The sequence below is a fragment of the Odontesthes bonariensis genome, chromosome 3 (genome assembly GCF_027942865.1).
Source record: "Odontesthes bonariensis isolate fOdoBon6 chromosome 3, fOdoBon6.hap1, whole genome shotgun sequence".
Lineage (NCBI taxonomy): Eukaryota > Metazoa > Chordata > Actinopteri > Atheriniformes > Atherinopsidae > Odontesthes > Odontesthes bonariensis.
Window position 1 is genome coordinate 45,882,248 of NC_134508.1, and position 25,089 is coordinate 45,907,336.

At 43.7% G+C, this 25,089-nt stretch overlaps 1 protein-coding gene across 1 annotated transcript in view; it reads right to left on the minus strand.

Annotated features, from left to right (window-relative positions):
* Positions 1–25,089, minus strand: part of LOC142377627 (dihydropyridine-sensitive L-type skeletal muscle calcium channel subunit alpha-1-like) — a 289,148-nt gene that overhangs the window by 18,035 nt on the left and 246,024 nt on the right. The window contains exons 36-40 of the mRNA XM_075461932.1: positions 23,454–23,550; positions 23,003–23,105; positions 22,175–22,276; positions 20,913–21,043; positions 19,887–19,997 (exon numbers count right to left, since the gene is read on the minus strand). Of these exons, the coding sequence (XP_075318047.1) occupies positions 19,887–19,997; positions 20,913–21,043; positions 22,175–22,276; positions 23,003–23,105; positions 23,454–23,550 (544 nt within the window). The remainder of the gene's footprint in view (positions 1–19,886; positions 19,998–20,912; positions 21,044–22,174; positions 22,277–23,002; positions 23,106–23,453; positions 23,551–25,089) is intronic.

Consider the following 25,089-nt stretch of genomic DNA (forward strand, 5'->3'; position numbering starts at 1 on the left):
GATTAAATTTAGTCCTTAATTGAGTAAAAGATGGAAATTTGCCATCAATGTACAGATCTAAAAATGTTTTGATACCCCTCTCTCTCCATACCGTGAACACCCCATCCAACAATCCAGGCTTGAATGAATGATTCTGACATATTGGAGCATGAAGGGAAACACTAGGATTCTGGCAGGCCACCTTTATCTGACCCAATATTCGCAAAGAATGCTTTAGGGTAAAATTTAGTTTAATTGACTTATCTACCAGGGCAGAGCCAGAAAACAGAAGGGCAGGAAGTGAAGAATTTTTGACTGCAGAGGCTTCCAGTTGTAACCACGAAGGGCTCCTGTCAATCAGTTCACCCCCACTTTTCCAGTACATAAGAGCCCTGGAATTAGCTGCCCAATAGTAATGTTTAAAAATAGGTAGACCAAGGCCACCTTTCTTGAGAGGTTTGTGTAGGTGAGCTTTGGATATCCTGTGTGATTTGTAGCCCCACACAAAGGGCAATATAATAGAATCAAGCTTTTTAAAAAAGGATGCATTCAAATACACAGGCAGGTTTTGAAAAAGATAAAGAAACCTAGGTAGGCTCACCATTTTAATAGCATTAACCCGTCCAATCATGGATAAGGGCAGTGTCCTCCAAGACTCGATATTCACACTGAGTTTCTCTAATGCTTCTATGAAGTTCAATCTGAAAAGACGCTCTGGGTCCTTGGTCAGTTTTAGTCCCAAATAAGAGAAACAGTCCTTCACTACGCTGAAAGGCAACTTACTCAGGAAGTCCTCAGTAAATTGATTCACTAAGGGCATAAATTCGCTCTTTTGCCAATTGATGGTGTAACCAGAAATCTTCCCAAAGGAATTTATATAGTCCAGTAGGATGGGGATAGAAACTGCTGGGTCGGCCAAACAAACAAGGAGATCGTCCGCGTAAAGGGTTACTCGGGTCTCAATGTCACCCAACTTTATGCCTTTTATATCTGGATGTCCCCTAATGCCAAGTGCCAACGGCTCCAGTGCGATATCAAACAGCAGTGGAGACAAAGGGTCCCCTTGGCGAACGCCAGAAAAACGATTCTTAAATAAATAGGAAATTTAAAATCAGAAAACTCAACAGTAACTGATTTTTAAGGTTAAAAGAGAGTCAACCTAAAACGGTGGATTATATCCACAACTCCTAAATTGTGACACCCCAATCAGCAACCCCAAAATTAACACCATTAGAAAAGGAACGACACTTGGAAGAAGGAAAGAACTTATCAATAATTTGGCTTAATCAAGTAAGATAAATTTTATTAAGGAATACTTCTTTTTGAATTTTCTTTTGGTTGATTATTTCCATCTTGTTGTTATTTAATTTTTGTTTTAAGTTTAATTTCAAAAGCAATTTGGAATTAAATAATTTTAAGCGATAAACTTTTAATTTTTATTTTTGATCATTAATTTTAATTTTAATTTTAATTTTAATTTTTTTATATTTTATTAATTTTAAATTTAAAGAAAAATTTTTTTTTTTTTTTTTTTTTAATATTTCTTTTTTTTTCTTTTTCTTTCTCTTACTTTCCTTCCCTTCTTCCAGACACGCCAAACTTAGTCTATAACTTGCCTAACTGCTTACCACAGTTACGCCTAAACAAATAGATTAACAAAACTTTTCTCGACAAATCAACATGACTTCTGACACGTCCAGTCAGGACGATCCATTCGAAGCAATGGAAAACACCCTGATGGATTTGACTGAAGAGCTAATTCCAGGTTATGTCAACCAAATAACAGGCACTGACCCCAACGAGCTCGGGGCAATAGTGTCAGAACTTATTGCAGGAGTGGAAGCGAAGATGCCCAAAGACAAAACTTTAACAAAGTTATTGGGGAGCTTAGCTGTCGTCTTCTCCGCGCGATTCAAACATGCACATAAGGTGGTGGAGCAAGCCGCTGAAAAACTCAAAACTCGGTCGCAAACGATAACGCAATTACAGGAGGAAAAGAAATTCCTCCAACATAAATTAGAAGTCTCTGAAAGGACAGCAAGCCAAGCTGCTGACCAAATAAAGAAATTAACAACCCAGGTTGAACAATCAGACAGAGACATGAATCAACTAAAAGGGATAAACGGGGAGCTTGGGGAATCGCTCCAGCAGTGCCAACAAGAGTTGCTGGCTAACCAAACTAAACTGGAAGAGGTTAATAAAGCCCATAAGGACTCGCAACAACCTCTCCACGATACCCTGCAGAAAGTGCAGGATTTGAACACTGAAGTCGCATCCTATGAGACGCATCTCAGTGCTAAACAAAAACAGATACAGCTTTTACAGGAACACCTCGGCGAAGCTAAAGACAAAATCAATGAAGCGTATCAGCAAAACGAACGCCTAACAGCAGAGTTGATAAATGCCAAAAGAGATTTACGTCAGTCCTTGGAGGCTGAACGCAAACTGAAAATGCATGATCCCTCTCAACCAGAAAAGGAAGGCCGTTTTAGCTATAAGGTAGCCCAGGGGGAGTCGTTCTTTCCTCCAACAGGGCCAGCTACCCCAAATCCTTTCAGAACCCACGGTGAGTCCCCAGAACCAACCAGACTGGATCAGTCAGTCTTTGCTCTGGGAAACCACACACCGCTGGGACCTTCTGACCGAGAACTAGACAAAATCGCTCGCAACGTGCCAAGGTTCGAACCCACTCCTGGGGGGCCGCACGACACCCGAGCTTACTTAAATGATATTGACTTCTATTTGCATCGATTTCCAAACGCATCCATTACGGACAAAATCTACTTGATTAAAATCACGTCCAGCCGTGAAGTAAGTAGATTCATCGAACGTCAGCTTGATTACATCCAAAATGATTATGCACTTCTCTGTCAAACGATGGAGAGGGAATTTTCAGATGAGCTGTCTCAGTCTGGTCTAAGTACCGCCATGATGATTAAGCAGGGACGTAGTGAGCTGCCGCAGCAGTACTATTACCGTCTCCTCAAAGCTTATTTTGGCTCACGCAACGACAAGGGAATGGAGGAAGATATAAATTTCAAAACTCTCTTCATCCAAAATCTCCATCCCGTTACTAGTCACCACTTGGGGGTCATGGCTAATCCGCGAACAGCCACAATTGTGCAGCTCCGTGAGTGGGCCACTTTAGGTTTCCAGAAACACAGACAAGCTAAACAGCCAGAGCATAACACTGTTCTGACGCTGAATGCCGAACACCCACCTATGGAGCTCGAAGGAGCCCAAAGGGGTAAGGCACCTGGTCACGACACCCGACCACAGCGGTCTAGTGAAAGTCACAAGACATCACAGACTCAACCGTCTCATCCGAGAGACGGCTACTCGAAACCTCACTGGCCCAGTAAAGAGCAATCTTACTCACGTGCAGAACACAACGAACCTCCTTTTAACCCTCACAGAGGAAAGTTCTTCCCAAACCGGTTTCCCAAATACCCAGCTCGGGAGAATCAGGGTGACTATAAAAATAGGCCTCGGGACAGACATCCACGCACGGAATGGTCCAAATTATCTCAACAGGAATCGAATGATTCACACAAAAGGAGCAACAAAGACTCTCCAGGCATGAGATCTGAAAAGGAAAAAGAAGCCTTTGGTCTCAGCCAGGATGAAATAGACAATATTAAACGTTTGTTGCAAGAAATGAAAGAAAAGAAAGTTAACAAAAAGTCTGATCTTCTGTCTATAACCACTGTGACACAGAACCTGGCTCCGCCAGCTGATTCCCTTTCACAGCCAGAACGAGCAGCCGAGCCAACTCCAGAATCTGAGCTGGACCCACAACAGGCTCAAACAGAGTCACAAACTCCTGTGAACAGCACAGAAGAAGAGGCGAAAGATCCTCTCCCACCTAGCGCAGTCTTGGTTGTACAGCTGGATCAAAAAGAGATCTCCTCTGACCAGGATGCCTCTCTGATACAAGTTGAACCACCTGTACACCAATTTCTTTGCAACCTCTCTGAAAAGGGAGTCACACGCAAGTTTTACATCTCACTAACCTTGGAAGATGTGCTGAGACATGAAGCTCTCCTCGACACCGCCGCGGATATAACTTTAATGTCTCTATCTCTTTTTAACAGACTTCGTAAGGCAGCAAACCACGGCAATAAAGAGTTAAAACTCCAACCTTGCTCTCTGGAGGTGCGCCCGTACGCCTCTAATAACACTACTCTGTCAGCGGTATCTCTGATACAACTGTCAATCGGACCAATGACTCTGATTCATCCCGTGTATGTGTCATCGCTTGAGTCCATTCCTTTGCTTGTCGGAAAAGATCTTCTGAACCGTTTCGAGCCTTTACTCGATTTCAAACGATTGAAAGTGTGGGCACAGGTGCGAGAACCTCTGACGATTACTTTTCCGTACAATGAAGATTTTAGCTGCTATGTCCTTGAAAGTGAAAAGCATAACTTTGTCCAACAGATAACTTCACCCGAGCCGTCCGAAATCGTAACACACGATGAGGTTGTCCACGGCAGTCCAGCCGCTCAGGCCGACCCTGATAACCTGGTGACGCAGCTCGCGACACAACGAGACACTTTCCTGTGTGCATTACAACCGTCAGCCACGCAGGACGAGTACTGTCCACAGGTGCTCGGAGGTCTTGAACTGCAAAAGTCGCAGATAAATGATGTGATTATAGCTTTATGGGCTGATAAATCCGCAATCAGTAAAGATCTATATGAGTCACTGGCACGAGAAAACGCCAATCTCCGGATGGTGAAAAAGACCTTCCGTTTCCCATTAGATCCTACACCAACCACAACACTCACTGCCATGGGTGTTTGTGCTCTCACATTAAAGTGGAATAACAGAATGTTGGTTCACACTTTTCTGGTTATTCCCGACCTTCCACACTCAGTGTACGTAGGAGGCGATATACTGGTGAGACTAGGAGTCCAAATTGACACAGTAAATAACATTCTGTGGTCACTAACACCCGTGCGTGATTCTTCTTATCTGCCTGACGCAGACAACCTGAAGTCAGGACAGACAATTCCAGAGGTATGTCAAGTAGCTAACTTCCAACATGCCACAATACCAGCACGCATGGCGAATGTCCCTCTCCGGATATGCATGCAACCAGGCCAGAGTCTTAACCACTCACAAGCTCTGTTTCAACCTTCGCCACTGTTCTTCGAACTTGGACTGTCCCTGGAAGCAACTCCTCTTTTGGGCCTAAATTCTAGGACCACATTCTTGCTGATCAACAACATCGGCGAGGAAGCCATACTGATCCCAAAAGGCACGCCACTGGGCTGGCTTATCAGTACTGACTTCCATGACTTTGAGCTGGGCATCCCAATACTGGGACCAATCCCAACTCCACTCTTCCCAAAACATCAGACAACCCAGGTTGTCTACACAAAACCTTCAAGGGCGATCGCACTCTTTTCGGTCGTGACTCTCGACCAGAACTCAGTCAGTCGCATTGATCTTAGTCATGATGAACAAATGACACTTCACACGGTTGACGTCTTGGCGGTTACATCAACCCCAGACTCTCCCGACGCACAGGAAAAAGTGACAACAGGGCCATCCCCTAATGTTGCTGATCGAATCGAAGAAGTGGTAACGCAAGCTAACGCTCTCGTTAATGACGAGGAACGCGACAAGCTACGCCAAACCCTTCTCAAATATCAGGACTTTTTCTCACTTGATTCTTCGGATTGTGGGTTAACCACAATCCACTCAATGCGCATTCCTACTCCACCAGACGCACCGCCAACTTTTGTGCGTCAGTATAAGATTCCTCTAGCATCACAGGAGCCTATACAAGAAATAATAGACGACCTGTTGAAAAACGGGATCATTCGGCCTTGTAACAGCACTTACTCGGCACCGCTCTGGCCGGTCGTGAAACCCAATGGAAAATGGAGACTCACGATTGACTATCGAAAACTCAACCAACAGGTCCCTCTCTCGAGGTGGCCAATGACTCAGCTTGAACAAGAACTTCCTCGCGTTAAAAATGCCAAATACTTCTCCACTCTAGACGTGGCGTCGGGTTTCTGGACCATTCCAGTACACGCTGAGGACCAACACAAGTTGGCATTCACGTTCGCTAGCCGTCAATATACATTCACCAGGTGTCCTTTTGGCTACGCCAACTCACCTGCTGAATTCAACATATTTCTGAACAAAGCATGTCCTGATGCCGGCGAACGAGGTAACCTCATCTACGTCGATGACATCCTTCTCCGTAGCCCCAACCTGGATGCACACATTCAGGAAATCGACCATGTCCTGGGTCAACTCACCACTGCGGGTGCAAAAATATCACTCTCAAAATGTCAGTGGTGCAAAACCAAAGTAGACTACGTCGGTCTCCTAGTAGGACCAAGTGGTGTCGAGCCACAAGTTAACCGCATCCAGGGCATCAGTAACATCAAGGTTCCCTCAAACGTCTCTGAGCTCCGCAGCTTCTTAGGAGTCTGCAACTACTCTCGACAGTTCATTGAGAGCTATGCCGACATAGCAAAACCTCTAACTGAACTACTTAAAAAGGACACACCTTTTATCTGGGCTGAGCCACAACAAAAGGCCATGTCCACCTTAAAAGAAAAACTGTGCACAGCACCATGTTTAAACTACCCTAACTGCGACAAACCATTCCACCTCGAAGTGGGCTTCTCAGCTCACTGTTGAAGCGCTGGTCTGTATCAGAAATACGACCAGGATAAGAGAGTAGTGGCGTACGCCAGTAAAACGCTAGCTATGCCCGAGTTGAAATATTCTGACTGTGAAAAAGCTCTGCTTGCCACAGTTTGGGCAGTTAAACATTTCTCCAACTACCTTGGAGGCCAAAAGGTCATTGTAGAAACACAACACCAACCTACCACGTTCCTTAACAGCCAACGTATAAGGGATGGAGTTGTAACAAATGCCCGTGTGGCTTCATGGCTAATGGCTCTGCAAAGTTTCGACTTAGAAGTTCGCTACGCGCAAAACAAAAAAAGCCCTCTCGGCACCGATCTTGCTGCATGTCAGAACTGCACTGCAGATACACCTCCACTCTGCGCGATTACAGACAAACCCTCACCTGTAACAAACCCCCACCATCACTACTACGATGAAAACGTGTGTAAAAACATGACTACTGCGTATGTAGATGGGTGCTCTTTTCATCATGACACGGTTACACGAGCAGGTGCAGGCGTCGTTTGGCTCCAAAACAACCCCTATGAACCTCAAAGCTTCCAGCTTGGTTCACAGTCGTCCCAATACGCAGAAGTGGCAGGTGTCCTGATCACAGTACAACTCGCTGCAGAAAAAGGTGTGAAAGAATTATTGATTTGTACTGATTCTAACTACGCTCGTCTCAGTTTCTCTTGCCACCTTGCCACGTGGAAACGCAATGGTTTCCTGACTTCCAGCAGAAAACCTGTGAAAAATAAAGAATTGTTCCTGGCATGTAACCATGCCATTGAGTCCAACGACATGCAGATCTACTGGAAAAAGGTCAGAGGCCACTCACGTGTACCAGGGCAAGACAAAGAACTGAACGATCTAACTGATTCCTTGGCAAAACAGGGAGCGATGCATGGCATCCCCTGGTCACTGGATCCCTCGTGGCTAACCGCAGCCACCGCGGACTCCTCCGAACCACAGATCTGTGTGGTGACGCGTTCCAAAACGAACCCTCCCACCCAGACATCTAACGATGGATCAGTGTCAGTGGAACCAGCGTTCACCGACACTGATCTGGTCACCCTTCAATCGCTTGACCCTGCCATCAATAAAATCGTGTTGTTCGTGTCCGACGACTCAAACACACCCTCTGAGTCTGACCTCAATGACATCCCTGATTTAAAGAAACTCTTTGCCACTCGATCAGCCCTGCGGTTGGTCAAAGGTGTCTTAGTTCATGTTTCCGACGCACTCTCTTCACCTGCGTTCGTGGTCCCTCGAAACCAAAGGGGGGTGATGCTCGTGCACGCACACGACCTTCCCGCGGCTGGACACAAAGGTGTCAAAGCAACATACAGCGCGTTAAAACAAGTGGCATACTGGCCAAAAATGAGAAAAGATGTAGCCGACTACATCAAAGGATGCCTTGTGTGTTGCCAGTTTCAGCCGACAAACCCGATACACCGGGCTCCGTTGCAGAGGAGAGGCATCTCATTCCCATGGTCAGACCTCCAAATTGACTGGGTGGGACCTCTCACCAAATCAACCAGAGGCAACAAATATTTCCTCACGGTTACATGTGCATTCACCAAATGGGTAGAATGCCTACCAGCTGCAAACGATACAGCTGAAACTACCGCCTACCTGCTCATGAACCATGTGTTCTCAAGATTCGGCCTTCCAAGTCGTGCCAACTCAGACAGAGGAACACACTTCACGGCAGAAGTCATGCAACAGTTGTGGCAAGCTCTGGGTGTGAAAGCAAACTTTCACATCAGTTATCACCCGCGAGCCTCAGGTCAAGTAGAGCGAGCCAACCGAACTGTGGTGAACATACTTAAGAAGTACGTTGCATCCAACCAACGAGATTGGGATGTAAAATTGCCGTTGGTCTTAATGGCCATCAGAGCAACACCACACGAAGCAACGGGAATCTCCCCGTTTGAAATGATGACAGGCAGACAGATGACAATGCCACTGCATCTGCTCTACCAACCAGGTGAAGCCAGTGTAGCAACAGCGTACACCACTCACCAGTACATGAAGGACCTCAGCAGACACCTACAGGTAACCTTTGCATTCGCTCAGAAACACCTGGAAAAATCGGTCGAGGGAAGAAAGAGCTATTATGACCAAAAAGCCTCACAGGAGGAACTCCAAGTGGGGGACAAGGTCTGGTACTACAACTTCACCAAAACCGGTGAACAGACGAGTCACAAGGCTGGAAAGCTGGCCAAAAAGTTCCTTCCTCGATGGACAGGACCCCACCTGATCACCGAAAAACTGTCACCCGTGGTGTATCAGATAAAAATCAGCCAAGGACAGAAAGAAGCCAAGTCCAAATGGGTCCACAGAAACCAAATTAGACCACATAAAAGCTTTAGGGGACCCGCTGAGGACAATCATGTCTCAGCAAACCCATAAAACCGAGATCCACAAGGGGGGGAGCAAAAGCCTTAACAAAAAATAAAAGAAAAAACACAGAGCTCCCTCCTAAACAATATTATTAGCAAGGAACTAAAATCAAAATAGGCAAAACCAGAATAGCAAACTCAAGTCCGTCCTCCCGATCCGACTGCCTGTCTAATAAAAGCTACTAACACACTAACTGCAAGTGGGGGTGAACTAGCCAACTCTAACCTCCGTCCAACCAAAAGTGTATCAATTTGAAATAAGCCCTAATATCCATCACTGTTTTTCACCAGGATGATGACACTCTGGCTCATACTTGCGACGATGGGACTGGCAACTATTCCCACTTGGACTGAGATCGTTGAACCCGGACCAGACTCCGGAATTGTTCTAACGGAACAACCCGGACTCCTGATCACCAACTGCCGGCTACACACCCAGAAGGTGTATGTCCGGTTCAGTCCTAGTGTGCTGTGCATGAGGAACGTGCCTAGCTCCGCCAAACTGACTTCGTGGGCCGGCGCTCGATGGAAGAGAGAAGTCATCACTCATGCGGAGGTAGACATCACCCATATGTTGCAACAACTCCAGAAGTTCACCATCACTCAATCAGAACTGAGTGGGGCGAACAGAAGGGAGAAACGCTTCATTGGGGGGCTACTGGCAGCCGCATCCGCCGTCGGCTCCCTATTCAGTTTGGGGGCGTCAGCCGTGAATGCCGTAAACATTGCCGCGATAAAGCGTCATATGGGTGAGTTGCAGGGTGAAATCCCGGGCATCCAACAGCAACTAGACTTGCAGAGAGGACAGCTCAGCACGGTGACCAAAACTGTGGAAGGCACGGTCTTGGTTTTGAACTCCCATAGTGAAACCCTGATGAAGACAGTCGCAGCAGAAGACACACTGCTGGGAGTTTTAAAGGTTGATTATGCTCACACACAGCTGGTAACTATGCTCATGTCTGACCTGATAAGAGACGTTAGCTCCTCCGTTGATACTCTAGCTATGGGAAAAATCCCTCCGTACCTAGTGTCGCTAGCCGTAGTACAGGACATTCTGTCCACGGCCACTAGAGAAATTGTTAACCCCTTACAAGCACATCTAGCTTATACACTAGGCAGCGCAGTCCCCATTCACGTAAATCCCGAAGCCCGCGAAATAGCCTTCCTCATTAATCTTCCCATAGTTACCCTCGACAACATCTACTGACTAAAAGACGTCATCAACGTAGGAATCTGGAAAGGTGAAACCCACGTTAAAGTGCACACACCAACAGTGGTAGCGTACCACGATAGTTCTCCAGATCTGTACCTCGCGCCCAATTTAAAAATGTGCACCCTTACCAGAGACATTCATTATCTCTGCCCCAGCAAACCATTCGTTAGAGACGACACTGGGGGCCTCTGTGGACTTAAACTTCTCACCGAAGACTCCCAGTGCCAAACAACTCTCACACCAAAATACCAAGTAACTAACACCCAAGCAGAAACTGTGGGAAGTCGCTGGTTGGTTAACACTCCAGCGAAGACCGCCACTATTAGTTACGATCAACACGACACGTCTACCAAAATGGAACTACCAAACCGCACATTGTGGGTCACAGTTCCTGAAGGCGCAATCCTTCACATAGGAGACCTGGCCCTTTACCACCTTAATCCTGACCAATACGACGGGGAAATAGAAATCTCCGATTTCTACTCAAAGCAATCCCTGGAGCTTGAGGCAGACACGGTCACTCAACTCCAATTTGAAGGTTTTAAAACCATTGACGTCAGTCCCATAGAGAACGTGCTGAAAGAAATAACCTCCAGCAACAAACCTCCCCGACCAACTATATCCTACTCATGGTCAGGCCCCGACACAGTAACCGCGACTATGGTTGCCCTAGGCTACCTCCTCACCTTCGGAATCGCGTACCTATATTCTCGACGCGCTAACGCCCTCCAGGGCCAAATTAACCTACTTAAATGGACCACGAGACGTAACAAACGTAAGAAGCCAGATCAGGACAAAAACACCACCGATCTAGTGACTTTTGATGAGGAGACAGAACAACGGGCTTGACTTTAGAGCTATGCCTCTTCCTGACAGTCACCCAGCCACGTTGTAATCCTGGCTGCTCAGGTTCTGCTAGGGGGAGGCTAATTGAGCTAGCTGCGCTAGGTGGCTCCACACTGGCAAAAGGGACCTGGCTCGCTATCGGTTGATTTTCAACAGTGCAGAGCCGAGCTTCCAATTCAGATAACCTCGCCTCCAAAACTACAAAAAGACTACATTTGTTACATGTACCATTATCGCTAAAGGAGGCAGAGGAGTAACTAAACATCTGACACACGGAGCAGGTGAAAGCAGGAGAAGGAGGGAGAGAACCGGTAGCCATGCTACGCTAGAGAACCAGACACACCATTAAAAAGTGAGAATAAAGATTAAAGATCTGTAGGAGTGTGTTAGAACAGAACGGTAAGCTATAGAGTTTAACTATGCAAAATTGTGTAAGTTATAGATCGAAATAAAGTGATTATCAGTACTCCAAGCGGAGCAAGAAATTCCACAGTGCACAAGCAAGGTAACAGGAAGTGATGCAAACACGTCTTACCGCAAAGCGTCACAGCGTCACCAAATATGGCCTGTGATTCCTGTGTGGCAGCTAGGTGTTCCAGAAATTGACCTGACACTGCTTGAATTCAAGGAAAAAGATCCTGAAGTAGAGCTTGTGTATAGGTTTCACTGTCATATAGAAGAAAGATACCATGACTGTGTTTTAGTGTTTACTGATGGGTCAAAGGATCAGGAGTCAGGGGTTACTGGAGCAGCCTTTTTTGTTCAGAAAATGAATGTCCATGCCTCAAAGAGGACGTCTGATTCTTTACATGTGTTCACAGTTGAGTTATATGCCATCCTGATGGCTGTGCAGTGGGCGGATCAATTGCGAGATGAGAGGGTTTTAATATGCAGTGACTCTGTGTCTGCAGTCAAGAGTCTTGGGAAGGGAATGTCCAAGGGGCGGCAGGATATTGTATATGACATACTGTTGGCAATCCATAATGTAAGTAAACAGGGAGTGAAGGTGTCATTTTTATGGGTACCTGCCCATGTGGGAATCAGATGGAATGAGAAGGCAGATGCGTTGGCTAAGGAGGCGACCCGAAGGGAAGCCATAGATGTTCCTCTGACTCTGTCAAAATCAGAAGGCAAGAGTATAATATGGCAGAACTCTCTTATTAAATGGCAGCAGCTTTGGGAACAAGGCACAAAGGGCAGGCATCTCTATTCCATAGTAAGTAGTGTTTCTGACTCAGTTACGGCCTGCACTAGTGGTAAGCGTAAGGAGGAGGTTATCATTGCGAGACTAAGGATAGGCCATACATGTCTAAATAGCACTCTGTGTGTTTTAGGGAAACATCAGGACGGATTGTGTTCTTGCCAGCAGAGGGAGACTGTTGAACATGTATTGTTATTTTGTGGGAAGTATGAAGCCCATAGGCAAGAATTGATCAGGCGCCTAAAGCGATGTGGGATGAAGGACGTCTCCTTGAAAAATGTGCTTGATGTGGGAACAAGTGTGAAGGGAAAGCGCCACTTCTTTAATTTTTTATATGATACTGGACTGTATAGTAGAATTTAATTTTGTAGTGCACTAGTCCAGTAGGAGGCGGCAATGCAACTTTCTGGATGCCAGCTGCCGTAAAACCCAATAGAAGAAGAAGAAGAAGAAGAAAAAGAAGAAGAAAAAGAAGAAAAAGAAACACCTCCGCCTCGTCCAGTAGTGCGGGGGGAATTGAAGAAGTTGCAGTCCGGTGGACAGAGTTCAGAGAACGGCAAGTTTTCGCCGGTAGAGACCCAGGTCTCACACAGAAAGTCCAGTTCCTGAGAGATAAAAAAGTCGTTGAGCATGAAAGTTTTGTTCGCCAGGGACCGTACGTTTAACAGGGCCATCTGGAAGGCTTTGCTGACGCTGTGACGCTTTGCGGTAAGACGTGTTGCATCACTTCCTGTTACCTTGCTCGTGCACTGTGGAATTTCTTGCTCCGCTTGGAGTACTGATAATCACTTTATTTCGATCTATAACTTACACAATTTTGCATAGTTAAACTCTATAGCTTACCGTTCTGTTCTAACACACTCCTACAGATCTTTAATCTTTATTCTCACTTTTTAGCGGTGTGTCTGGTTCTCTAGCGTAGCATGGCTACCGGTTCTCTTCCTCCTTCTCCTGCTTTCACCTGCTCCGTGTGTCAGATGTTTAGTTACTCCTCTGCCTCCTTTAGCGATAATGGTACATGTAACAAATGTAGTCTTTTTGTAGTTTTGGAGGCGAGGTTATCTGAATTGGAAGCTCGGCTCTGCACTGTTGAAAATCAACCGATAGCGAGCCAGGCCCCTTTTGCCAGTGTGGAGCCACCTAGCGTAGCTAGCTCCATTAGCCGCCCCCAGGCAGAACCCGAGCAGCCGGGATTACATCGTGGCTGGGTGACTGTCAGGAAGAGGCATAGCTCTAAAGTCAAGCCCGTTGTTCACCATCGACCTGTCCACGCTTCTAACAGATTTTCCCCACTCAGCGACACACCCGCTGAGGACAAAACCCTGGTAATTGGCAGCTCTATAGTCAGAAACGTGGCATTAGAGGCACCAGCGGCCATAGTCAAATGCATTCCAGGGGCCAGAGCGGGCGACATAGAATCCTATTTAAAACTGCTGGCTAAGGATAAACGTAAATATGGTAAAATAGTTATTCACGTCGGCGTTAATGACACCCGGTTACGCCAATCGGAGGTCACTAAAATTAATGTTGCATCGGTGTGTGATTTTGCCAAAACAATGTCGGACTCCGTAGTTTTCTCTGGACCCCTGCCAAATCTGACCAGTGATGACATGTTTAGCCGCATGTCGTCTTACAATCGCTGGTTGTCTAGATGGTGTCCAGCAAACAACGTGGGCTACATAGATAATTGGCAATCTTTCTGGAGAAAACCTGGTCTGATGAGGAGAGACGGCATCCATCCCACTTTGGAAGGAGCAGCTCTCATTTCTAGAAATATGGATGAATTTATTTGCCACCCTAAAACATGACAACCCAGGGCTCAGACCAGGATGCAGAGTTGTAGTCTTACACACTTCTCTGCAGCTTCCCACCTACTGCTACCCACCCAATCAATTAACACAAAAGGAGCAAATCCTCTTGTGCAAAAAGAAATTATTAAAACAAAAACTTTAACTGAACAAAAACATCAAACTATTAAATGTGGTTTGCTGAATATCAGATCTCTCCTTTCGAAGTCTCTGTTAGTGAATGAGTTGATTTGTGATCATCATATTGATATATTTTGTCTTACAGAAACCTGGCTGCAGCAGGAGGATCATGTTAGCATCATGTTAGCATCATGTTAGCATTAATGAAGCAACTCCCTGTGACTGTTTAAATGTTCACGTTCCTCGAACCACAGGCAGAGGAGGAGGAGTGGCAGCTATTTTCAGATCAGGGTTACTCATCAGTCCCAGACCCAAGATTAGTTTGAGCTCTTTTGAATATCTGATTCTCAGTTTTTCCCACGCAAAGTGGAAATCCCAGAAACCTCTTGTGTTTGTTGTTGTGTATCGTCCACCTGGCCCTTATTCTGAGTTTCTGTCTGAATTCTCAGAGTTTTTATCCCAGTTAGTGCTGAGTACAGATAAAGTCATTGTAGTGGGTGACTTTAATATTCATGTAGATGTTGAAAATGACTGCCTGAATATGAACTTTAATTCTATATTAGACTCTATTGGATTTTCTCAGAGTGTTCACGGACCGACTCACTGCCTTAATCACACCCTTGATCTTGTTCTGACTTATGGCATTGAGAGTGAACAGTTAACAGTGTTCCCTCATAACCCTGTCTTATCTGACCATTTTCTGATAACCTTTGAGTTTACATTACTTGACTATACAGTTTCTGAGAAGAAATTTACATATAGAAGGTGTCTATCAGAGGATGCTGTAACCAGATTTAAAGAATTAATTCCATCATCCTTTTCTTCACTGCCATGTGCAGATATGACAGAGGACGACTACATAAACTTTACTCCAGCAGCATTTGACTCTCTTGTTGACAGCACTATAGTTTCAATGCGTACAGCACTGGACAATGTTGCCCCTCTGAAAAGGAAGGTAATCAGTCAGAAGAGGTTGGCTCCTTGGTATAATTCACAGCTGCGTGCTTTAAAGCAGACTGCAAGAAAGCTGGAGAGACAGTGGCGTTCCTCTAATTTAGAAGAGTCTCAGTTAGTCTGGAAAGATAGTTTAACAATGTATAAGAAAGCCCTTCGTAAAGCTAGAACTGCTTATTATTCATCATTGATAGAAGAGAATAAGAATAATCCCAGGTTTCTTTTCAGCACTGTAGCCAGTCTGACTAAGAGTCCGAGCTCTGCTGAGCCAGTTATTCCTTTAACTCTCAGCAGTGATGATTTCATGAGCTTCTTTATTAATAAAATTGTTTCTATCAGAGAGAAGATTGATGGAGTCCTTCCCACTATTATCAGTGATGTATCATCAAGTACAGCAGCTTTAGAAGTATCTTTAGAACCTGATTTGTATTTAGACGGCTTCTGCCCAGTTGATCTCTCTGAACTAACAACAGCAATAGTCTCTTCTAAACCATCAACTTGTGTTTTAGACCCAATCCCAACCAGACTGTTCAAGGAGGTTTTCCCCTTAATTGACACTTCCATATTGGATTTGATCAATCTGTCTTTGTTGACAGGATATGTACCTCAGACTTTTAAGGTTGCTGTAATTAAACCTTTACTTAAAAAACCTACTCTTGATTCAGAAGTGTTGGCTCATTATAGACCTATATCCAATCTCCCTTTTATGTCTAAAGTTCTTGAAAAAATAGTTGCAGCTCAGCTTTGTGATCATTTACACAGAAATAATCTGTTTGAAGAGTTTCAGTCAGGATTCAGAGTGCATCATAGCACAGAAACAGCACTGCTGAAAGTTACCAATGATCTCCTCTTAGCCTCTGATAGCGGACTTGTGTCTGTGCTTGTCCTGTTGGATCTCAGTGCTGCATTTGATACGGTCGATCACAGTATCTTATTACACAGACTTGAACATGTTATTGGGATTAAAGGAACTGCATTAGGCTGGTTTAAATCATATTTATCTGATAGATTTCAGTTTGTTCTTGTAAACGAAGAATCTTCCTCACACACCAGAGTAAGTCATGGAGTTCCCCAGGGTTCTGTGCTTGGACCGATTCTTTTTACTTTATACATGCTTCCATTAGGTAACATTATTAGACAGCATGGCATAAATTTCCATTGCTATGCTGATGATACTCAGCTGTACTTATCTATAAAACCAGATGAAACCAATAGGTTGGTCAGACTACAAGCATGTCTTAAAGACATAAAGACCTGGATGACTCAGAACTGTCTGCTGCTAAATTCAGACAAAACTGAAGTCGTTATCTTTGGACCTGAGCGTTTCAGGGAGAAATTGTCTAGCTATATAGTTACTCTAGATGGTATTTCCTTGGCTTCTAGTTCTACAGTGAGGAACCTTGGAGTTATTTTTGACCAGAACTTATCATTTGACTCGCATATAAAACAGGTTTCTAGGACTGCCTTCTTTCACCTTCGTAATATTGTTAAAATCAGGAACATCTTGTCTCAGAGTGATGCAGAAAAACTAATTCATGCATTTGTTACTTCAAGATTGGACTACTGTAATTCTTTATTATTGGGCTGTCCTACATATTCTCTGAAAAGCCTTCAGTTGATCCAAAATGCTGCAGCCAGAGTTTTGACGAGAACTAACAGCAGAGATCATATTTCTCCAGTTTTAGCTTCTCTTCATTGGCTCCCTGTTAAATTCAGAATAGAATTTAAGATTCTTCTCCTTACATATAAAGCTCTTAATGACCGAGCTCCATCATATCTTAAAGATCTCATTGTAAGATATTTTCCTAACAGAGCACTTCGTTCCCAAACTGCAGGTTTACTTGAGGTTCCCAGAGTTTCTAAAAGTAGAATGGGAGGCAGAGCCTTCAGTTATCAGGCCCCTCAATTGTGGAATAAGCTGCCAGTAAATGTCCGGGAAGCAGACACCCTTTCCACTTTTAAGACCAGGCTTAAAACTTTCCTTTTTGATAAAGCTTATAGTTAGGGATGGCTCAGGTGATCCTGAAACATCCCATAGTTAAGCTGCTATAGGCCTAGACTGCTGGGGGGCCTCATCTGACACACCTTTCCTCACTTTACTCTCTTTATGTATATGTGATATTATTGTGGTCATTAACTCGTGTTTCCCTGTTCCAACAGATATCCTTTGAATGGTGTTACAGTGCCGCCGTCGCGGTGGCCCCCTGCCCCCCTCCCCCCCCCCCCTTTTTCTGTCTTCTCAAACCCCAGCTGGTCGAGGCGGATGGCCACCCTTCCTGAGTCTGGTTCTGCCAGAGGTTTCTTCCTGTTAAAAGGGAGTCGTTTCTCTCCACAGTCGCCTCAGGCACGCCGCTCAGGCCGGGAGATTGGACCGAAAAACAAAAAGTTTTCAGTGCAATCTGTTGGTTTTCTTAGCTAGGAAATTGTTTTTGAATTGGCTCTATATGAACGAATTGGATTATTTTATGAATTATGATTATTATTAATTAATTGAATTCCAATTGGCTTGAATTGGACTTACTATCTAAGTGCCTTGAGATGACATTTGTTGTATTTGGCGCTATATAAATAAAAATGAATTGAATTGAATTGAATCTGGAGGGTTAGCTCGCCGCTAGCCGACGGTCCAGTGCGCTTCAGCGGGCGAAGGCTAGAGAGATCTGCGCCACGGCTGCACCTACGCATGGAACGCCAGCGAGTGGGGATTTGAGGACGATGTGGTCCAGACAGCGCTGTCGGGACGGCTTGCGGGGCAGGGAACAACAGCGGACGAGGCAATATACCAGCATCACAGTCAGGGAAGGCTTCAACAGGAGTAGCAGGCGAGACAGGACGGAGCCATCGCTCTAGACGCCGGGCAGCAGTTCGGCCTGGGAGTACATGGATCTTGAGTTTCACCAGCAGGCCTCCTCTCCTACCACGTCTCCTGGAGCGCTTCTTCCGTGGTCGGGCTGCGGGCGAACGACGCAGGTAAGCTGGGATACCTGTCAGTACTGGAGGGGGTGGTGTAATCCAATTTCTTGGTTCGGATCTTGCTGTTGAAGCCTCACGGAGAATTTGGTCGCGGATGTAAAGCAAGGCTTGATGGTCGTAATGGAGTAGAGCAGACACATCCGAAAAAAAGGCGATGATCAGGGCTGCAGCAAACGTCAAACAGAGCGCCCGAGGAAGACGAATCGCCAAACAAACTGGCGCCATCACACACTCATGCACTACAATTATGGGAAGTTTCAGGATCACCTGAGCCATCCCTAACTATAAGTTTCACTGTTTCACTGTTAGCAGTGACCCTGTTGGAATATGCAGCAGGATGTTGGAGAAGTTCATCAACTATTTTATAGAAAAATAAATACACAGAAAAAGATTAATTAAAAAAATGAAAATAATAAATGCATAAATTGTCATGTTCTGTGTTTGTGTCTCATCTTTAGTTGTGCCATGTCCTCACCTTTTCCCTCAGATCCCTCTGGCCTGGTCATCAGTTCCACTCCCTTCACCTGTGTTCATTAGCAGCTGCACTCACTCAACAATCACCCTAAAACAGTATTCAGTGTCCCGGTTGTCATTCCCTCACTGTCAGATCCTCACCGTCACCCATGTTCCCAAGTCAGGTTTTTCACTGTTCAAGTCAAGTTGTTTGTTCCTCGGGTTTTTGTTTGCTCTGTTTTGCTGTTTGGAATTCTGGCTTTGCTGCGCCTTTTGTTATAGTTTCTTTGAATAAATCCAGTTTTACTTTAATATCTGCATTCGACCCGAACCCTAACCCTCTCATCTCCACGTCGACACCACACAGCGTGACATAAATAATCAAACAAACGCAGATGAAATGAAACTGAAATGTTTTTAAATGAGATTTTAGGATTTGTCTTTGTATTACCTGACTTCTTGATCTTTTGCAGATTCATTCTTGTATTTTTCTGGCACTTAAATCATTCCATAGTTATATTTGTATTTGCATTGTATGTTTTTCATAAGTAATGATATTAGATAATTGCTTAAGCAAAAAAGTCAAGCAACAAAAAGAAGCTAAGAGGTTTAATTATTTGCAAAAGATCCTGAGAGGTCATCTCCACAACCACCACAGCAGATCAGACTGATGCACACTGGAAGAGCGCTGTGATAAGAGGCTGTTCTTAAGTCCAACCTTCTTCTGGCTCAGAGAGAAGGACTGTGCGTTTATTTCAGAGATTACAGCTATACAAACTCAGCCAAGATGGATAGATGCAGATGCAGAGATTTTGTATTGTTCTGGATATCTTATCATTTGTCCTGAGAATTCTCCTGTGTGTTTGTTGCCGCTGTTTCAACTCCTCCAAATCATCAGCCGTCACATGACAAATCAGCCAAATGTTACTCTTTTGCATGTGTATGTATACTTCATTCCACCACATGTCCCCACCAGGATAAGAAAATCCCTGGATGATGTTTAAAATGACCATTCCTGGCGACTGCTACCCACCTCCTTACTCATGTGTCTGTATTTCCTGCTTCCTCTTCTAATCTGTGTGCATTGTTTGTTGATGTATTAAATAATTTCCCAGTTGAATTTTAAAATGCGACTAAGATGGTAAGAAACTGGAAATTGGTGGGTGCTGCCTAATGTTGTAAAGGACAATGATATCATTGTATTCACATAAGACCTCCTTCACTCCAGACTGAAGGAAGACAGAGAACATGGCATGGTTATTTGTAACTTCTGTGCCCACCCTTATGATGCCTTCTGCTGCTTGGTCAGTGTCCTCATCAGCAACTAAGTCTCCAGATATAGCTCTGTGGAGTTCTGCAGGGGCCTCTTCCACTATGTTCCTCAGTCCAGCCTGATAGACACAAAGGATCTGGTTATATGTAAAGCAAGAAAGAAGGGGAAAGAACCACTCAGGCTCACAGTACATGTGGACATAAAGTATTTGCTCAAAGCAGGCCGATAATAAAATACTGGAAAGCGGTATAGCATAAAGGTATGCTACATATAGAGCTAATGTGCTGCATGTTCCCTATACACAGGAGCAACATGTTGCACAGTGAGATATATCTCCTTTGCAGGTTAGATCAAATAAAAATCATTTCTGAGAGTGTGGTGTCCTCCATGATGCTGCTGGTGTTCTTCCAAAGTCTCTCTGATCTGATCTCATTCAGTATTTGGTTTTTGGACTTAAACATCTGTGTGGATCATGCATTGTCCCTAACAAACACTTTGTTCGGGCATAAGGTGGTTTATAAGTGTAGTTGATACCAGGCCACCTTTGGCTCAAAGTCAATGATCTATTTTGTAGTTGTATCATAAGACGTGAGGCCGTATGTCTTGGTGAAGAGGGGCTGATCTGTCAGCTGATCACCACCTGGTAGAGTCTGATCCAGTGGCAGGTAAGATTGCAGTGCATCGCAGAGCTGAAAATGCAAACTGGTAAGAGTGAATGTCTGATGGAGAACCCTGTCTGTGAGATCTTTAGAAGGAAAGAACCAGCTGGGATTCGAACCTGGAACCCTCTTGCTGTTACAATAGGTAACCAAAAAGACATCTAACTATATTTAAGTGGTTGATTAAAAATCACCTCGTAAATATTAGCTATCAAGAATTCCATTGCTTTTCAGTAGTATAAAAACAGTTAAAATCTGTTTCCTCTAATGAAAAAAAAATCAATACTGTGTAGAAACATTATCTTTGTAGTTGATTGAAATCAAATGAATAATTTAAACGAGATCAATCTAATCGTCACACCATTTTTGCATACCTGGATCTCATTCGTAGCACTTTTCTTGGTAGGACGGTAGCCATAGTACTCTTCCTGCCTCTTCTTCAGTTTCCGGAAATAATCCTGGATTAGGAAGGTGGCATAGAACTTCCCCACCGTAACCTCGTCATCTGTTAATGCAAACACAGACTGTAAGTGTACAGTCTTCTCAGAAAATAGTGAAGTAATAAAATGCCAAGCAGGGGCAATTTTAGGGTCAGTCCTTCGGGGGCTCAGCTCCTAATGAGAATGCGACATGCAGTTCTGTAAAAGTATTCACTCTCCTCACTAAAGTATATCTCTTGAGCCTGACTCGTGGTTTCCTTCTATGTAGCTTATTGTTAGCTGTACTGTTATATCCTCACTTGTAGATCACTTTGGATAAAAACGTTGATGATAAGATGATAAGAAAAGTTTAATGGCAGCTCCAGGAGAGGAACACAGCATTCAGATCTGGTTATGGGGTGTTAACCAGTACTGCCAGAGCAAGCGTGAAGAGAGTCATCAGGGAGGCCAAGACTGCTTACAAGAGAAGGATTTAGGACTGCTTCTAAAGTAATGACACAAGGCAGATGTGAAAGGTGTGCAGGACAGTACCAACTGCAGATGCAACAACCTCTCATCTGTTGGCAGTGAGGCATATCTGGGATAGGACCTCAACCACCTCTTTGTCTGCTTTGAGGTTAAGTTGCACGAGGCAACAATGTTCCATCTATTGGTAGCAGTTGGTGCGACTGTAGCTCAGGAGGAAGAGCAGTTACCCGCCAAGACTTGAAAGGTTGGTGGTTTGACTCCTTGCTTCCCCAGGCTTAATGTCAAAGCGTCCTCAGGCAAGACACTGAACCCCACATTGCCTACCTATGCGTTCATTAGTGTATGAGTGTGAATCTAAAATGAATGTTTAGAACAAAGCACTGTGTAAAAAAGCCTGTGAAAAAACTAGATAGACTATGTTCTGTATGTGGGTGAATGTGGCATTTAATGTTAAAGTGCTTTGAGTGGTCAGCTGGAGTAGAAAAGCTCAGGAAGACTCAAAGCGCCAGCACCAGATGCCATCTCCAAACAGTGTATATATTTATTTGTATCTACATAAGTTTAGTAGAGAGATGTTTCTCACTGTTACACTATTGTTCCTGTTTGGATCCTTCTACCTGTGTACAGGTACAGTTATTATTGTGTCAGTGCAGCTTACTTTCTTGCATAACCTGTAAAAAGTGTTTTTTCTATCATCAGAGGGCTCCCTGATAATGATAAAAGCTGACCTCCAATAGGTGGGATGACTTGATCCAGCAGTTTCATACTAGTACGCTTCCAGATCTTCTTGATAATTCCTCTCAGCTCCTCATTGGCTTGTTCAAAATTACCTGAGTAATGGGAGAGCAATAATGGGACAAAAGAAGGACAATCAATTCAAGACAGTAAACAACAATATTCACAAGTTCCTTCAATAACCACTGCAAAGTCGTATCTCTACTTGTCATATACTTACTTATGACATTTTTCAGTTTTGGTCTACTTGAAAACCACGTAAACTTTTCAGTATTTATCCATTTCTTCCATGATGTAAAGAGCCCACAAACTTTATGCACCACTGGAATATCTGTACAACCAGCCCCCTGTCAGCTAAAATAAGCATTTTTGAGACTGACAGGAGGAAAATGGAAAAGTGCACATATAGACACGAAAGAGGAAACAAGTACATTCATTCTTTGATTTTCTACTTTGTTCTTCACATTACTGAACATTAGATGTTTGTTGAAATTAATTGATGATTTGATTTAGTCTGACTTCCTTAACAAAACTATCTTCTATAAATTTTAATTTTAAGTTAAAAAAAGGGGTTGAATTGGAATCTATCTGGATTACAGTGAATTGAAAACTAATTGGAGTGTGTGTAAGTGGACAGCTCTCTGTTTAAAGCGCCCTGAAGATGACATGTGGTGCAACAAAACTAAACTGAACATTCTTGTTGTGAACTTGCCTCATTGTGTCAGTGGCTTTTACTACTTCTTATGGCAAATATTTAGTGTTGCTTTACCTAACTATTTCTTGAGTAGTTTACAGTTTTAAAATGATGCTATAAGACAAACCTTCGGTCTTTATTTTTAGTGCAGTTCTAACCAGAGCAAACAGAGTTGCATTAAAGGTGACAGTTCCATCACTGTTGAGAGGCATGTTCATCGACACCAACCTCTGCAGAAACAAAACAGATTACATGTTATACAAATGTTCACACCAGACCAAGAGACAGAAATCTTCCTTCTTATTAACACATTCACATTCAAATTCTTTCGAAGTACAAGGCTCGGACAGTCCAAGCAAACCCTTCAGACTCTAGCCAGAGAGGATAAACCATATTCTTGGTTGCTCAGTTCTGGTAGAAGAGGCAGGAGGTCAGCTATATTCTGTCCAGCGCTGAATGATGATGTAATTACATGCAACAGCTTAGTCACTTCCAACATATCACAAGTGAAAACTTGCCAGTCTCTTAACTCCAGAAAGAAAAAGCATGTTACATTTTGATGACAAAAATGTTCTCACCTTGCAGGCAATTCTGTGAGGGCAGAACTTGCCAAAGCCCAATGGAGGAGGTATTCTCCGTAGGAGTGTCACTACGTCAAGGTGCTTGATACGCCCTCTGAAAGAAAGAGTAAACAAACAATTTTAGAGTTTTACAAATATGACCTGATCATATCATGTTGGACCCCAAATAATTTATATAAATATAATTTTTAGCTTTTAACAAAGGACACAAAATGTTGACAAAATATTCTCTTTGCAGTGAGAGCACTACTGTCTTTTGGTCTATCCAACTTGTTAATCAGGTAGCTTCCATGTGGTACGAGCAGGATAACCCTTAGCTCACTATATAAGCACAACCCAGCAAACCCAGCACATTTATCTAATATCAGCTGAGGTTCTCCTGGGGTTACATTAACAAGAGCCATAAACTAACATTCAGAGAATTTTTTATTTGGTATTACAGAATATAACAAGAGGAAAATGTTACAAGAATTATGCAGTGATCAGGTAATAAAATCATTAAAAATAAATAAATAAATAAAAATAATAATAATACTACTACTACTAATAATAATAATAAAATAAAAATTAAAAAAAACATTAAAAATAATCATTAATTAATTAATTTAAAAGTGAAGAGTGCAGATAAAATACTTTCAGGTGTCATATGCACAGCTAAATAGAACTGTTTTCAGCCTGGCGACAGTTATGCAGCCATGTGTCTTTGAAATATTAATGCAAACAGTGATAACAAATGGCAAGAAGTGGGTTCAAGGTCATTTTAAAATAACCAAGGGTCAGAGCTGCTCTGATTTGAAAAGTTAGATGAATCAGGTTGAACATTTAATTGAATTGGTAAATCAAATTATACAAGCTTACTTCAACTACAAAAACAAGTAGTAAAGTAAAATACTGATTTCAATGCCAATAGGTATAGTCTCTCGGCGTTTCCACTGTCTGGGTCCTTGGGTATGTGGTTTTGCATGTCAGTCAGCTCTTTATGGGCCTCTCAGCAGTGTGCCTCAAGCAGGCTTTCCCCCCTTCCGTTCTTGGTGCCCCGCTCTGCAAACCTCGACATTGAAGCCGTGCCCTGCAAGTGGAACATTTTTGGACTACCCTTTCAGGCACTCCGGTGCTCTTTAAAAATCGCTGGAGGTCTCCTGGATTCGCATCAAAATATTCTTTATCAGCAGCGCATACGTTGTCACTAGCAGCGCTCATATTTTGAAAACATGCAAACCATAGTCCTTCCGGTTCAATGGACGACCAGTCCAATCAGCGATGATTCATGTCGTCCAAGGGTACCAACCTTTTCCGGTTTGGTTAATGTCGTTGTCGTTTCTCTTTTCCCGTTCTTTTTATTGATTTGCCGTTGTGATTTGCACTTAAGGGCCACCGTACTTTACACTGGAATGTATCTTTAAATAAGGCAGCTTCTCCCCCACCTTTCCTCCCATTTCGGAATTTATCCATAAAACTAAAGTTTGGGGGAGCTGCTTCATTAAGAACAGTAGCACTTGTGCTCTCTGTTAACCATGTTTCTGTCAGAAAAAGAAAATCTAAATTGTGTGAAATTATGAAGTCATTAACTAACAGTGACTTATTGGACAGAGATCTAATATTAAGTAAGGCTAGCTTTGTGGAGTTTACACCG